Source organism: Lissotriton vulgaris, chromosome 8 (assembly GCF_964263255.1).
Source record: "Lissotriton vulgaris chromosome 8, aLisVul1.2, whole genome shotgun sequence".
Lineage (NCBI taxonomy): Eukaryota > Metazoa > Chordata > Amphibia > Caudata > Salamandridae > Lissotriton > Lissotriton vulgaris.
The window spans coordinates 573553183-573571041 of record NC_141696.1 but is presented as its reverse complement, the minus strand read 5'-3'; the positions used below and the strand labels follow the sequence as shown (position 1 = coordinate 573571041).

At 42.8% G+C, this 17859-nt stretch overlaps 1 protein-coding gene across 2 annotated transcripts in view; it reads right to left on the bottom strand.

Annotated features, from left to right (window-relative positions):
• The window catches only part of LOC147697735 (coagulation factor X-like), a 333359-nt gene that overhangs the window by 293943 nt on the left and 21557 nt on the right, over positions 1 to 17859 (bottom strand). For both annotated transcript variants that reach the window (XM_086934407.1, XM_086934406.1), the window contains exon 2: positions 6105 to 6268. In XM_086934407.1, coding sequence (XP_086790533.1) covers positions 6105 to 6268 — 164 coding nt within the window. The remainder of the gene's footprint in view (positions 1 to 6104; positions 6269 to 17859) is intronic.

Genomic DNA, 17859 nt, shown 5'->3' with positions numbered 1-17859 from the left:
AATGTTTGTTGCACCTGTATGAGTATGCCATGCGATTTAAGGTATTTTGATGTAATAAAGGACATTGATGAAAATCCATGTCTCGTTTTTCACAACACTTTTTAGGTCTTGCCTACGACAGCACATGCTCTGCGTGTGCTCTCGTTTGCAAGAGGCATTGTATACAACAAGGGGCTTGAATCTCACCCATTGCTTACCATTTGTTGACTTCATTGACACTTTTCTTTGCTGCCTTTTAATTGGCCAGAGTATGCTGGCTTTACTTCCTCTTCTTTCGGCCGGAGCATGCACTAAGTACTAACTGCTTCAGCTTGATTGCTGTCCTGCTATTCGCGCTGTGTTTGAAGCAATACTTTTATTTCTTCTTCTTCTCTGTTGTACTTGTTGAACCTCTTGTAGCTATGGTTTACCATACAACACACACTTCAGAAAAGCCCTCTTCCCCTTTGAAATGGATGTTTATTGTGACAACAGATGTTATCTGCTTTCATTTTGGGAACAGCCGTTATCTGTTTCCAAATGTATTTTCACTAAGACATGGGTACAATTGCTTTCTGTACGTGCTAGGATTTTTTGACAAATGTCATATTTTTTTATTTTTTACGCAAGGGGAGATAAATCAATTAGCTCAGAATCACAGTGGTGTTTTGCTGAGGCTTAACAAGCATTGGCAAAACCTATAGGTTGCACCTTTGAGACTATCAACTTTGCCATTGCTGCTTGTAGGCATTGCCGACTTTGACAATGATTTGTTGTGTTGCTGCTGTGCAGCATAGCTGAAAATAATTTTCTAAAAAGAACTAAGATGCATTCAGTACTAATGAGCTTTTTTGCTTTTTTTTTAAAAAGCACACTTAAAAAACGTATTAGCCCTGGCTGCATCGTATCACTTTTTAAAATTAGGTTTAGTTACACTGAAAATGATCCATGCTGCGGTACAGCACGGCTACAAAACATTGCCAGAGTCAATAGCCAAGGCCAATAGCTCTTATAGGCGAGACCTATTGGCTTTGCCAAAGCTTGATTGTTAACCAACCTCACTGTGGCCTACTACTCTACAGTGTTCATTGTGCATCATCATTACTTGTCTATTTTGTATTTTTAAAAGTACTCGCATTGTGCTTCAAGACATGATACCATTAATTTTACATGTCTGGCTAAGTTACCTAATTTATGCTTCAATCTACACCAGTTGGTTACTATTTAGAAGTCTTAACTTTTTAAAACATAAAACATGTAACAACTTTAATGTTTAAAATATGGGGAGGCTTAAAAGCATTTGAGTAATATTAGGAGATAATGAATTAAACTAAATATGTTTCCAGATGGAAAGTAAAAAGCCATAAGGATAAGATTCCCCAAAATAAAATGGTTACTATCTGCTATTCATTTAGAAATAAAAAAATGTGCCTCATAGAAGGCCATCCATAAATGATTAACCAAAGTTGAAGGAAACACCCAAAGAAAACAGATACTGAACAGAAGTAGAAAAAGCTCTATTAGGGCCATACATGACATAAGACATTGGGACTTTTTTAGAATGTGGCGGACAGGCCGTCTGCTCTATTTAGTGTTGTTTACACCAGGGGTAACCCCATTGGCCTTAGTGGTGGAAACCTTACATTGACAGCCCTATGGACCTGAGGCTATCTGTGTAAGTATATTAGTCCATCTACCCTATTGTGGAGCTAGAATTTAGTTACAAAGCTGGGGGCAATGCTGGGTTTGGTTAGCGCACTCTGTCCCTACTTGTGTGCAGGGATCCTTCCTGGTTGCCTCAGTAGGCTTGAGGGAAGAACTCTGCTGGCGATGTTAGTGGCAGAGGGTCTTAGTGCTGACAAGGGAACAGGCAGTGCACCATATCCTGGATTTCCAGGAGCAGGCACATGGGAGTATGTACATTTCACCTTCTGGCTTGACTTATCACAATGTGGTCTGTGCTCATATGTCTCTGCTCTCAGCAGCATGTATAGACACCCTTTATTCATTTGGTTTACTTTCTTAGCTTGCTCTAGAGTGTGGACAGTTCTGAATTATGTTAGAGGGCTTTAAAGAGCAGATGTGCATGCTACCGTTGAGGTTCACAAAATCCAATAATTGAGAAACTAAGAAAAGTGTGCAAGTATATGACATTTAAGTACATAGAGGCAGGTTGAGCAAGGGGGAGGTAAAGTTCCATGACAAGCTAAAAGTAAAGTGGATTTGGAAGCTAGAAAATAAGGCAGCAGTGGTTCCTCCGTGGGAGCGGAGAAGCGTCACCTCCCCACTCTGCTGGGCAGAAAGGGTCAAAAATAAAATGGTAATAAAATTATTTTACTAGCATTTTATTTTTGGCACTTCCTGCCAGCAAAAGTGTGTGAGAGTAGGGCGAGCCAGTGCGTCACTGCTGCCAATGATTGGCAGCAGTGAGGAGTGGCCACTTTAGTTTGCATTACGCATGTTAGTTTGGCCGGCTACCTTGCTATGGCCAAACCAACATGCGCAATTCAAACATATCGAACCTGGCTGTCTTCGGCAGCTGAGTTGGGTGAGCAGGCACAGGCCTATAGTGCCTTTTAGAGCGTAAAGCTAGCCCGCTCCAGCCAATCAAGAACCTTTAGAACAGTATCTGATTGAATGAGAGAGTTGGCTGTGGGCTTAGCAATTGGATGACGTGCTGCAGAGCAACGAAGACATACTGCAGAACATCGAGCGGCAGTTTATGGTATGTGGTTTTTGTATGTGTATATTCATGTTAATGTGTATATTATTGTGTATTTGTTTATATGTATGTGTATGTGTATATATGTATGTGTATATATGTATATTTATATATGTGTATATGTTTTTTTTAAAGTATTTTTTCCGTCCTCCTTTGCCTCAACCCCCCAATGAGCAATCAAGTTGTCCATACCAATACTCGATGGTTCTGAAAAAGGTAGCTTTTAGATTGCCCGCCTTAAGGTACATTAACAAACTTGAATGTCACTAACCCCGGAAAGGGGCAGGGGTAACTCTTTTTCTAGGCCCTACAAGAGCCTGATGACCTCGTCGTTGGCGATCGGGATATCTTGGTGCCCAACATAGTCCAAAGAGTATCCAGGAGACATAATTATAGGACCCCAGAATGATTAAAAAACAAAGAGGTGCCTTTCATTTAAATTAGGCTCTTCTCCACCTTAGCAGCAGGTCCCAGAATGCTGTCTTTGTCCTGCTACTGGCTCTAGACATGTCCATCTTGGATGTTTCAAATATCGAAGTCAACCACTCTGAATGCAAAGGAGGGGAGGATTCAATCCAACGCTTACGTATTTGTCCTCTGGCTAACAAAATAGCATAAAATAAGAAGGATCTAGCTGGCCCTGTGACCTGTTCGGTGAGGCCAAAAATTATCAAAGCCAGGCCTATAGAAATTGGGAAGCCCAAAATATCTGCCAAAGACTTTTCAACTTCAACCCAAAAAACTGCGATGGCAGGACAATCCTTAAACATGTGAATATTCGAGGCTGTAACCAACCCACATTTCTCACAGCAGGCAGGAGTCCCCCTCGCAAATGTATTTAATCTCAGTGGAGAGAGATAGGCCCTATGTACGGTAAAGAGGTGGTTTCTCTTTAACCAGGCAGGTTTTACTATACCAAAGAGAGTCTTGAATGAGTTCAGCCATAGTTGCTTACACTGTTCGTTTGGTAAGAGTTCGCCCCATTGTTCATCTGCGAGCTTAAATTCGCCATCCACGGCCTCCTCTATAGACCAATACAAAAAAGAGACTTCCCTTCTCCCCAGTGGCCTGGCTACTAACTGATGTACCAGGGTATTACACCAGCCAATGGAATTCTGCAGGTTCTGTTGTGTTTGGGCCCAGTTCTTTAGCTGAATATACTTAAATTTTAAAAGGTCCTCACCTACTCTTTCTCTAAGTTGCTCTCATGAGATAAGTGTATCCCCGTAGGCTGGTAAAAATTCAACGAATTGTGGGGCATATCAGTCCATTTCGCTGTTGAACACAGATTATAAAATCTTCATCCACTGTTTTGGCAACCAGGTTGGATTCAGTGGTGAGTGACGTTCTTCACACTGATCAGAAGGGGTTTGTTAAAGGCTGTCAGATCTTATTTATAATCTTATCGGAGCGATAGATATCGCCACCACTTATTCACTTCCTCTTGCGGCCTTGACACTTGATGCAACCTAGGCTTTCGATAGGGTCAATTGGGTATACCTGTCAGAATCCTTGGGGATGTTTAACTTAGGCAGGAAGGTGTGTTGGACTTTCCGGCTAATATATCAAGATCCATCAGCCAGGCTGCTGGTCAATGGTAATCTGACCAAACCCTTCAAGATCACTAGGGGAACAAGGCAGGACTGCCCACTTTCCCCTCACCTTTTTGATCTTTATATTGAGCCTTTTGCTCAGAGGATCAGGAAAGATCCTAGTATCATGATCTTTAAATATGGAGTGTGGGAGAGGAAGGTGGCCCTGTATGCAGATGACATCTTGGCTCTCTCTGCCAACTTGGCAGTATGTGTATATGTTATGTGTATATTTGTTGTACCGCCACAATATGATCTACCACAAACCGTCACTAGCAGAAGCGGTTCCTCCGTGTGAGCAAAGGAGCCCCACCCCACCCACACTGCTGGGCAGAAAGCGTAAAAAATGAAATGGTAATAAAAGTATTTTATTACCATTTTATTTTTGACACTTTCTGCCAGCAAACGGAGTACGAGGGTAGGGCAGGGCAAGTGCATCACTGCTGCCAATGATTGGCAGCAGTGAGGAGTGACCTCTTGAGTTTGCATTGCACATGTTGGTTTGGCCAGCTACCTCTCTAACCCAGCTGTCTTGGACAGCTGGGTTTAAGATCAGGCACAGGCCTACAGTGTCTTTTGGAGCATGGACCCAGCCTGCCCCAGCCAATCAAGATGCTTTAGAACAGTGTATTGATTGGATGAGAGAGTTGGCTGTTGGCTTCGCGCTCGGAGGACGTGTTGCAGAACACCTAGGACGTACTGCAGAACATCGAGCTGCAGTGTAAGAGAAGTGATTTTTTTTAATGTGTATATTTATGTTAATGTGTATATTATTGAGTATTTCTCATGTGTATTATGTGTATGTGTTAGGTTTATATGTGTGTATGTGTAAGTGTATATCTACACATACGTGTATGTGTATATATGTGTATATGTTATGTGTATAGTATTTGTTATGCATTTATTTTTTGCCTCCCCCATGTGATTTGCCACCAACTGCCACAGGCGTCAGGGTCCATCAGGAGGTAACTGGTAATTTCTTAGTCTGCATTTCAAGAGTGGTGTTAAAAAGACTTACACCATGATGTCTGCATTCATTAAATTAAAAGGCATGGACAGCAAAAATAGCTGCGTAGATACTTGTGACAAAGGACAGTAATGTCTATGCTGACGTATTTGCGTAAAAAAAACTAGGCTGTAAATCCAACAACATTTTTATCATGACAGTAAAGTAAAGCAAATGAATGTGCATGGATGATTAGTGAATAACTGTACCCTGTTGAAAAGATGGACAGGGCCCACTTCCTAAACCAAAAGCCATAAACTAGCCATTAAAAGGTCATCATAGCATTACGACAAGTTCATTAAAGAGCACACACTAACTTGAGGTTACAAGCTCCATGTCATGTTGCATCAGCATCCTAACAAAAGGTCTACTTTAGAATATCACCAAAACCCACCGGGAACACAAAAGGGACAATTAAACTTTCTTCGACATGCCGCGGCCTTGAACGACACCATATCCAAGCAATGGCAAACAATGTATAACCCTTGAAAGCCAATGACTGAAGTGAACTTAGCCAACGCCCACACTCTCAGCTCTACTTCTTAGATGTGCTCTCCAAGACAGCTAAAGCAGCCTGTTGTGAAGATTCTATGTTATAATTCCTTCGGAAGCTAGACGAGATACACATAATGTCTTTCATTGCAATTTCGTAACCAACCAATACCTATTTTAGCTAGTGAGAGTGTTTGTAGAAAGGGTTAAATGGAAGGCAAGCATCAGCGACATCCTCATGAAAGCTAGATCCGTGGTTTTACAATGAGTAGGTTCGGTAAAAGAATAAAAATGAATGTAAAGATTTCCTTACAGTCTCGACATCATTTTCAAAGTATTCCCGGGCTTCTTCGAATGTGCAGCGTTCTTCATTACACTCCTTTTCCAAATTGCCTTGCCAGAACTCTTCAAGGTAACCGGAATTAGCTCGTTTTCCTCTCCCGAGGATCGTGGTAGCGCTTTCATGCTCTAAAAACACTAAAGAGAAAAGTAACATTTTCATGCATTGTATTTTTTTGCTTAGGGTCAGAGATCACACATTGACTTGCAGTGATTTAGTCCATGCGGATTGCTGCACTGTCCAGGGACTTTGGGTAAAGTGCCCTGCTCTTATTTCTATCGATGCTGCCATCACCAACTCTTACATTGCCAAACCCCTAGTCTGGTTAGGGCAAGGGACCAGGTTAGGGTCAGCGTCAGAGTGAAGTTTAGGCCTGGGGTAGGGTGAGGTAAGTTTCAGGGTAGGAGTAAGGGGAAGGGACCAATGATGAGGTAAATGTTATCACTAGGTGAAGGAATTGAGGAGCATATTACCAAGGGGGGCGATAGGCAATTATCGCCGGCCGCTAAGCGGCGATAATTCTATCGCTATATTAGCAAGCTGTCGCTAACTGATGTTAGAGACAGCTTTTAGGCGATAGCGAGCGGTTTGGGGCCCGCTTTGCATGTCAGCGATATTTATCGCTAATGACATGCAAAGTGGGCGTACCCAACCTGTTAGCGACTGAAAGCAGTCGCTAACGTCGCTATCACCTATTAGTAAGGCGGGCGTAGCGATGAAAATATTCCCGCTATCGCCAAAAACTAACGCCTGCTCAGACCAGTTCTTAGCCATGTTATCCAATGGGAGGTGGATAACATGGCTAAGAGCATTTCGTTGCAAATGCGTGAATATCGCTGTATTCTCAGCGATATTCACGCTATCGCCGGAAAAATTATCGCTTTGGATATAAACGTTGCTAATAGCACGTTATCTCAGCGATAATTTCCGGCGATGCTTAGCGATAAAAAAATCGTTGCCAAGCCTAGTTAGCGATAAATATCGCTACTCCTTGGTAATATGCCCCTGAGTTATTTGACATATTAAGAACTAGGGGGCATATTACCAAGGAGTAGCGATATTTATCGCTAACTAGGATTAGCATCAATTTTTTTATCGCAAAGCATCGCTGGAAATTATCGCTGAGATAACGTGCTATTAGCAATGTTTATCTCCAAAGCGATAATTTTTCCGGTGATAGCATGAATATCGCTGAAAATACTGCGATATTCACGCATTACTGACGAAATGCTCTTAGCCATGTTAGCCACCTCCCATTGGATAACATGGCTAAGAACTGGTCTGAGCAGGCGTTAGTTTTTGGCGATAGCGGGAAAATTTCCATTGCTACGCCCGCCTTGCTAATAGGTGATAGCGACGTTAGCGACTGCTTTTAGTCGCTAACAGGTTGGGTACGCCCACTTTGCATGTCATTAGCAATAAATATCGCTGACATGCAAAGCGGGCCCCAAACCGCTCACTATCGCCTAAAAGCTGTTGCTAACATCAGTTAGCGACAGCTTGCTAATATAGCGATAGAATTAACGCCGCTTAGCGGCCGAAAATGGCCACTAAAGCGGCAATAATTGCCTATCGCCCCCCTTGGTAATATGCCCCAAAGTGATAATGTACAAATTAAGAACAAAGTGATAAAAATGAAGATGAGGTAATAGTTAGAGAATTGTCCTGGAATGTCGAGTGGGTACAGTTAAGGATATTTTTTCTTTTTTTGTATTCTTTATTTCATTCATTCCTTTCATGCACAGTAAAACAAAGCATTAGTACATAGTTGTTTAGGGTAGTTTTTCAAAAGGTTATTCGTAATCATCCAGGGTTGGAAGGCTTTGGCAGCTTTTATGTCGTTAATCAAATGCTTGTGTTTTTACTCGATGAATATGTTTAATCATTTTCATATATCTTTATCGATCAGTAGCTCCTGGCTTTGTTAACTTTAGATGTCCATCAGTCATTCCGGTTCATAGACCTTTGAGCCTGTAAGTGTTTCACTCCTTGAGCAGGAATTTACTTGGAGCTTTACAGGCGGGTAACATTTGAAGTTGCAGCTCATATCACTCAGCATCTAAGTGACTACATTGTTTAGCAGATGGCAATTGGAAGGATTCCCAGGTCCCTATGTATGTGTGGGGTTAAAAAGCCTCCTCGAATAGCACATTAATGGTTAGAGAGGCAGTGGCAGAGATTTGTAATTATTTCATTGAGGGTATTTACAGAACACAGGGGCATATTACCAAGGAGTAGCGATATTTATCACTAACTAGGCTTAGCAACGATTTTTTTATCGCTAAGCATCGCCGGAAATTATCGCTGAGATAACGTGCTATTAGCAACGTTTATATCCAAAGCGATAATTTTTCCGGCGATAGCGTGAATATCGCTGAGAATACAGCGATATTCACGCATTTGCAACGAAATGCTCTTAGCCATGTTATCCACCTCCCATTGGATAACATGGCTAAGAACTGGTCTGAGCAGGCGTTAGTTTTTGGCGATAGCGGGAATATTTCCATCGCTACGCCCGCCTTGCTAATAGGTGATAGCGACGTTAGCGACTGCTTTCAGTCGATAATAGGTTGAGTACGCCCACTTTGCATGTCATTAGCGATAAATATCGCTGACATGCAAAGCGGGCCCCAAACCGCTCGCTATCGCCTAAAAGCTGTTGCTAACATCAGTTAGCGACAGCTTGCTAATATAGCGATAGAATTATCGCCGCTTAGCGGCCGAAAACGGCAGTGAAACCTTCGATAATTGCCTATTGCCCCCCTTGGTAATATGCCCCACCATTTTCTGGAGTTTTTTTAATATGTTAGGAGATGTAAGAGCCAGGGTTGCCCGCTTACAGGTTTACATGATTATAGGGTAACATGTATGCCACAGCAGGTGGGAGAAGCTGGTATTTCTTGCAGCGTTGTAGGGCGCTGGAAAGATTGAAGAGCAAGGACAGCTGGTTCCACAGTCTCAGGACATAGGCATACATGTGATACATCCCTTCTATATCTCCAGCCTTGTAATAGAAAAGTTGTGTATTATGCTGTAGCCTCCATAGAGTGAGATTTTATCAGTAAAATAGTCTGGATTGTGTGAATGCTCAGACTAATGGATCAACACTGAAGGAGATTTACGAAGGGTTGCGTGGGTGCACGTGATGCAATGTTTTTCCTTGCTTTGCGCTACATAAGCACCCACATAGGCAAACCGCGCGGAACCTAAGTGAATAGCCAATATGTTTCCAGTTTGATGGCAGTTCCCGTAGGACACAGCATCACGTACTCCACTCCAGTCATAGTGCAGAGCTTCTGCTGAGTTGGGGGAACTGTTGAAAGTGAAGGAGGGTCGGAGGGAGGAGGTGATTTGCTTAAGGAGGATGAGGAAGAGAGCGACTTACAGGGTGAGGGAGAGATCTGTGGAGGAAGAGGGCGTAGGTTATTGCTCTTCCCTTAAGCATTGTACCGAGTGCGACAATCCGAATGGCTGCTTAGCACGCCCCACGGCCTTGGGCTGTAAACCAAGAAGGCAGGTTTTGGTGTTTGTTTCCATTTGACGTACTTGGTGATGGCGAAAAAGAGGGACAGTTGTAAGGGTCGCAGCAAGAGAGGAAGGGGTTGGAGGGGAAGGAAGAGGGCAAACTGCTGGGGAAAGATGGTAACGATGAGTGGAAAAGTGACTGTCAAAGTGTGTGATGAGTGAGAGGATGGCATGTGAGGAGAGCAGGCACTCTTGGCTACAAACCCCAGACCTCTTTTCTTCACCCACAGATATCGCAGCGCCACTGTACAGGACCTTTCAAGGACCTGTACCATTACAACAGTTTATGTCGCAGTTTGCCACTGAGTTATGATCATTGTAGGGTAAACAACGTTTTCCCCGAAACTACCTCCTCGCTTGGAATCACAACGCGGTCGTTACCACGACCGCGTTGTGATTCCGCATGCCATTACTCCGCAAGTCGGAACAACGACTTGCGGAGTGGGGGGGGGAAGGTGTTGGATTTAAAAACCAACACCTTCCCTAGTGTCCGCAATGACTGGTGTTGGAATAGTAAATTATACTATTCCAACATCCGCCCCCCCCCCCCCCCCCTCCGCTAGTCGTTGTTCCGACTTGCGGAGAAATGGTATGCGGAGTCACAACGCAGTTGTGGTAACGACAGCGTTGTGATTCCCTGCGGGGAGAAAGACTGTGGGGTAAAGGGACATATTCATGTGCAAATATAAAACAAGCACATGGTACAGCTGCTCAACAATTGAAGAGTAATGGAGCCACCAAATTCAGGGTTAATACCACGCTTAATTTGTGTTGGTGGTTTCTCATGTACGGCACCGTCACCTATTTGTCAATAAAGGCACTTATGAAAGTCTGCCACATGGTGCCACTGTTTGTCTAATTTAGAGATGAGCACAACAACACATGTTTTTTTAAGGCAATATACATTAAAAAAATAACCAGGGCACAAGTCCTAAAAAACAAGTGGGGGGGACTAAGAAGGTTAAGCAGTATGCAAGTGAAATCATGACGCGTGCCATCATTGAGCATGATGTCATGACGAGTGACGTTGCATGTGACATCATAGGAAGTGACCACACTGGAAGTGACATCACAAGAAGTGACATCAGATTTTAAGACCTCACACATATGATTATCAGGTATATCATGAGTACATTTAAGCGCATTATGATATTTAACAAATGAGATTTGGCATCAGGGTTGTGCCAAATAAGTGGTGCATCCTGAAGAAAAATCTGGGCCTCAACTAATACATGTAATTTCTTAAGCCCTGCCACAAAGGAATTGGCAACAAGGACAAGCATGGCAGTAGATCTGTTATGCTTACTTAATTGGTTGCAAAGCCTACATTTTAAAATATTTGTTTGGGTTAAGGCATCTGCTGTAAAGGTGCTCAGTAAATCCCAGGGAATAGTAATAATGGTGATATGACTCTGGAGTTTAACGCATTTGTTGTAGAGATCTGTTATTTGTGAAGTCCCATACTTGAATCAAAGTAGTATATGGTTAATGTATCTCCTGCAGAGCACATCACGTAACATGCAGATGACATTTTTATTTTAAGTAGATAGTAAAGTGGGTTACTGCTTTTAACACAGAGATCCTTTTGTTTCTTGCAGTTCTACAATATAATCCTTGTAATACAAACCACAAACTATGAAGGACATGTGACTCCTACACCTTGTAACCCTGTCTCATGTAACTCATCTTGTACATTGATTTACACATGGACATGACTTTTTGTCAATGTATGATATGTATCTAAACAAAGAGCACTGACACCCTGCATTGGGTTGAGTATCGCTATGAAAGAAATAAAACAGTTCTCTGAAATTGTTATTTGTCTAAATACTAGCACAGACCACCACATCTGACATTCTTACAGTGCATGCATATCTTATATACCGGGACTGAGCAAACGCAAAAGCATGCCTCTCTTAGGTACCTGTGAAGGGATAACAAACTGTGTGCCTTTGTTTTCCATGCGTGGCATTTGCATTTAAGTGTGAGGTTCCAGGCCGCCTCCAGTCAGGATATTCAAACAAATGGAGACCTGATGGCCCCTTAACTTAGGCCCAGCTGGAGGTGAAATAAAGCTCCCTCACTGCCGGCACATTGCTGATGGGAATTACAAGCAGATAACGTACTGGAGCTGCTGAACGTGACATCAGGACACGTTCAGCATATTTCTGTGGGGCCCAGCTTCTTGGCAGGGGGGACGGTATCCACCCTGTGAAAACAGTGAGTGGACACTGTGCACCTGCGTGTACCCCTGACTTGTGTCCTGAAAATGACTCGTACCTGCCATCCAAGCCATTCATATGGCTTTGGGGGGCTGGAATAGTCAAATTGTCACATTTGCAGGAGTAAGATGGTTAATAGCTGTGTTGGCACTGCCATTTGCAGCAATGGCAGGATTGATTGGTGGTGCAAGCACAGTGGCCACCTGACCGGGCCCTGACACTTATTTTATTTACAAATTAAGCACTGTCAAGCAGTGGCGGCTGCCAGCTGTTGGGAGTAGTGGGTGGGCAAACCACCGCTGGCATGGACTGTTACCAAGTAACTTAAAATAAAAATAAAATTACATGATGCATAACGTTGCCACTGACAGAGAACAATAAATAACAGGACAGTAAACAAAATAGATAAATGGAAAAAAAGTCACTTAGCTGGCTGCACTTCCTTGCCGGTCCGATTTTCTTCTTGCTCCAGCATGGGCCTAGCCAACTCGCTTAACCAATACTGGTGCTGCTCTCATGCTGTGAGAGCAGTGTCAGGTTTGGATGGATCGGGCTGGCTGGGCGCTCCTTCAGGCTCTGTAGGCCTGCGCTTGGTCTCCACCCAGCTGTCTAAGACAGCTAGGTGGAGAGCTCCAAAGCGTGCATGTCACTTTAGCCGGCACAAAACAGCTAGCCAAAGTGACATGCGCATTTTGAAGCATCTAGCCAGCCATTGCTCCTGTCCGACATGCCCCACATTACTTTAGGCTCAGGGGTAGGGCTGATGCAAGTCCCCACATCAGAAAATTAAAATGGCAATGAAACTTTTACTGTGCCATTTTATTTTTTCCTGCGCAGCTCGTAGCGGGTATGGGGGCTACGCTCCCTCACCCATGCATGGAAACTGCTGCTGTTTGCATGGTTTTATATCTCAGCGGGGACGTGTTCAGCACAGGTGGCTTGAGGAGAGTCTCTTAGTACTTATCAGGATTATTAAGACTGGAAAGGCCCAGCTGATGCTTCCACTTACTCTCATTTCACCTACCCCAGTTTTTGACACCTGTTAAGGAAATGTTACATTACGTTGTAATGGCTATGAACATAGAACGCACCGTGGAAAGAGCCAGAACACCTTCATTGAATGTGCAAGATTTCTGGGCCACCAATTAGACAAGAACCTTAATGGTCAATCGCACATAAACTACTTAGTAAAAGTAGCTCAACTACAAATTCAACTCCTGTGTGGAATGAAAATGCTGGTCCCAACTGAAGACTTTATGTTTCATGTTTATTTTATTGGGATTTATTGTATAGCGAAAGCAGTACCAATAACATACATTAGCATATTCTCCTTGATGTAACAGAAACCCAACTGTCCGTCAAAGCCCCCTCCTACAACCTACCCAATCCCTCCCCGGATGGATTAAAAAGTTGTCTTTCAAGTAACAGTCATCATGGCACCCTGATTTCTGTATGGTAAATCAAAAGTGTTCCATTCAGGATGTATGTGTTTCTGTCAGGTGTAGTATCCTCAGTTTTTTGGGGCGTGTAAGTTCTCTATTCCTGGGCAAGAAGGTAATGCATGGTTCCCATGTCTTCTGAAACTCTGTTTCTCATTTATCTAGGGAGGTTGTGAGTTTCTCCATACCCAGTAAATTCCAGAGTCGGTGCAAGTTCCCATATTCTGGTGGCCACTCACTACACCAGTGTGCCTTCATTGCCGTTCTGGTGACGCGAAGCACCATATTCATGGCTTATTTGATCTCAGTGTATTTACCAATTGATTTGGAAGTCCCAATATAGTATATGCACAGAAGCTCGGTATGTCAGTGTTGAACATATCATTAATGCTATTGATAATTTCTTCCCAACGGAGAGTTAGTTTGGGACAGTCCCACACAAGGTGCATTAGTGAACCCACACTTCCGCAAATCATCCAGCAATTGGGGAAATGTATCAGGGCACCATTTGTGGACCCATTAGGGCAGGTAGTCCCAATAATATGTCATGAATAGGGCGTCTTTATTTGTGCTGCTGGTTGTTGAGATTTGCATCTTAGTGTAGATGTCTGCCCACTCCCTGCTGGACATGGGACACCCCAGTCCAGATTCCTACCTCTCCTGGGCAGGTGACCTGCCACTGACACTAGTCTCATAGCAGCTTGTAGATGGTGGATAGGACATGTTTGTCGTGGTGTTTTGTAATGAGCCACTTTTCCCAACTGAAGATTTTAAACAAGTTGTTCAATGGCTAGTCGACCCATCCACAGTGGGCCAGACAAGCCTGGGGAGGCTTGCTTCACTTTCCTCCGCCAGCGGGACCCTGCCAGCTGTCTCCCCCTGCCGCCGCAGCCTCTGACCCCGTGCTGCGGCCGCCGAGCGGGGGAGACTTCAATTCCCGGCCTGCCTTGCGGCAGGAAGCCGAGAGACCTCACTTCCGCGCCTGGAGGCGCTACAAAGCCCCGCAACAGACCCGCGTCGCGGGAGCGCGCGGGAGCGCCGGGCTTAGCCCTCAGAGGCCCAGAAGAGGATGGGACAGGCCACCCCACTTGACCTTTTTGTAAGAGGAGGTACTGAGATGCTTTTTACCTATTGACTATTTGGCGTTTCCATTACCATTACAGTAATTATGTCCCTCTGGAGGAACTTAACGCCCTGTGTGGCACAAAGTACGTTCCTGATGCATTAACCCCTCCTATTAAGGGCACCAACTTTGATATCTCTAATGACATTCCACGGGACCTAGCTTCACCTTCAAATCAAGACCAAATTCCAGTAAACGCACTGCCCCTGGATCCTAATACTAGAGGGAAGCATGACAGTGAAATTGTCAATAAGAACTACGTCACAATAAAAAATATGTGCACCAGTCCAACACCATCCCCCTCTAACCCAACAACTCCAATAAAGGTCATGGCTGCGGACAAAATAGACGGCCCTGTGTTGTCCCCTCAATTGCCCTTACTGGCCCTAATCGAACAATTGTTATTATCTGTCATTTCACCTTTGGTTATGAAAATTAACGACTTGGGGGACAGGTTGACTATTATTGAGGAAATTATTAAAAATAATTCCCCTCCAACCAATTTTATGGCAACATCTGTCTGCCCTAATCATCCCATCGCCCCCGTAAAGCCCAAGTCTGTTATATGTAAGAATGGTGAAACTCAATTACAGCCTCTCAATATACCTACTCCAACTGGCCCTAAAGTAACATTAACATCTGAGCTAATAACTGATACAGGGGCCAGACCCACTCTGGCAAGAATGCCACGTATTAATTTACCTCCTGAAGCCTCCCCATATGTAACTGTCCTTTCTGGGGTCCCCGCACTAAATCAGGGAACACACGAATCACATCAGGACCTGCTAAATAAGGTCATTTTTTGGTTACAGAAAAATAGACCTTTGCCACCTGAGCTAGATGGAGGAATACTGAGTGTTAGGAGGGTGGGGTGGTTAGGTACGTTGCCCAAAGGCATTGCGGGGGACCTGGTGCAAATTAAATTTAAGAACAGGAATATTGTCCCCTACCTACGATTTTGCCAGTCCAAAGATAGATATGGCCCCATTTGCATTTGGGACTTGCATGATTTTTACCCGAGCCTCCCACACATCCCGTTACAAAGACCAACGGTAAGGAATTACAACTCCTGGGGAAGGGGATCTTGTGCTCCTAGTGCAACTAACCTTCTAGCCTCCAATAGATTTGAACTTTTGCCCAGAAATTCTATTTTAAGACCCCACCATAAAGAGGCCACCCATGAGCTCGAGTTTAATTGACAGGGAAGTATGTAATTAATAAGCAAATTACTGACAGAGGTTTGCCTGATGTTCTTCCCCGGCTCCTTAGTTTGTATGTATGTTTAGACCATTCTCACTGATTTTGAAATGTTTCCATATTGATTAGCTGATCCGTCATACCTATTTAATTTTGTTTTTAATAGCCGATATTAATTTTGTAATGTACTGTTAAGGTGTTTATATTTGTATTGCTGCTGCTTTTATGATTTTTAAACTAAAATCGAATAAAGCTAATCTGAACAGGACTAGTCGAAAATAGATTATGGCAACGTCTTGTTAACTCAAACTGCTAAATTCTACCTCATGTCCTTGAAAGTTGCATTCCATTTAGTACTTGGGTAGTTGTAAGTTCCAGGAAGTATGACCACATCACACCTATATTCTTATCCTTAAATTGACTCTCAATAGAAGCAAGAAGAATCTTGAAATTGGAGTGCATTATTCACAAATCTCTTCACTCGAAGACCTAGAATTAGCTTTAAACAACTGGTTATCTCTGGAGGGTACCTTCTTCCTAGCACAAAAACCCTTCTGCTGAAAGTCCCCATCGAAAAATAAAAACAAACTTTAAAGTAAAAAATCCTTCTCTAGAAGTATACCCAAGTTGTGGAACTCCACCCAAGACCATCAATCAGATTGCACCCTTCACCTGTTGCCTCCCAGATTAGGATGTAAAGTTTACTGTTTCAAGAATTCTTCCTAGCAGGCCTGTTAACCTTCTTTCTGTAGCCTGACATTTACTGCAAAACTGGGAACATTGTTAGGGATTGTACTTGTCCCAAGTACACTGTGATTTCTCAGATTACACCTCAGAAGATTTCAGCATGTTCTCCATGTAACTAATTTCATTGTGAAGCTGTGTTATTATATGGCTTTTATTACTCTTGATGTTCACTGGTTCACTGATAGAATATCGATGTTAAAAATATCAATGTTTAAAATATTGAAATAAAATATAGACTACAAAAACATCGACTCCCATAGCTATTCAGGTAAGTACAAAAATATTGAAACAAAAATATCTATGTAAAAAATATAGATGTAAAAAATATTGATTTAAATATATATAAAATAAAATAATATATATTAAATATATTAAATTTTAATATTAATTTTAACAACATAAATGACATGTAATATTCATTTTTACAAAATAATATAAATAAACTTAATTTAAAAAAAGAAACGCACAAACAGTAATTTATACATATATATTCACTTTAAAATAATTATTAGACTATTATCTTTAATTTATTTTAGAACTTTAAAACTATATAAACATAAAATATATAAATAAATAATTTAAAATATGAAAAAAATTCTACAGTAAATTAAAACATTAAACTATGAAAACATATTTAAACTTCAATTGCCCAATACAATCAGTGCAACAGTAGGAAAAGTGTTGGGTAACAAAATAATTACATTTACTATTCCAACTCCAGTGAGTGCAACAGTAGGGAAAGTGTTGGATAGTGGAGGAGCAAAAATTACTATTCCCACTCTAACCCCTTCGCTCTTCTGACGGCCAACAGCCGTGGCGTGCACTACCTCCGTAGTGTTGCGAATGTCTGTTGGCTGTCGCGGCCCAACCCACTGCACTAAACCGCTGCACCGCGGCTGATTGCCGCCGCGGTTAAGCGGCTAATGAACGCAACAGTAGGGAAAATGTTGGATAGTGGAGGGGTAAATATTAGTATTGCCACTCCACTGAATGCCACAGCAGGATAAGTGTTGGATAGCGGAGGGGTAAAAAATGTATTCCCACTCCAGTGAGTGCAATAGTAGGGAAAGTGTTGGGGTAAAAATTACTATTCCAACTCCAAAGAGTGCAACACTAGGGAAAGTGTTGCGTAGTAGCATGGGCGTCCGTCCAAATTTTTCCAGGGGGTGGAAAATGTTAACATCATCACCATCCTACAACATGATGTGTGCCAGGTGGGGCACAAGAAACAATGGGGCACAGGAGGAGCCATGAGGGGCAGGGATCAGGCTGCATATGATCTCATACACCATAGGGTTATTGTGCCGCAGCCATCTCTTTCTTTTGTGGCTTTTGGTAGATATAATTCACACCTTCTAGCAGTTGGCATCCGAAAATGTACCGCATTACGCTGCAGCCCTATTTTTGCTGCATAATTTAGTTAACACTGTGACATAATTTTATCCTCAATTGCTGCATAATTCTGTGTCCCCAAA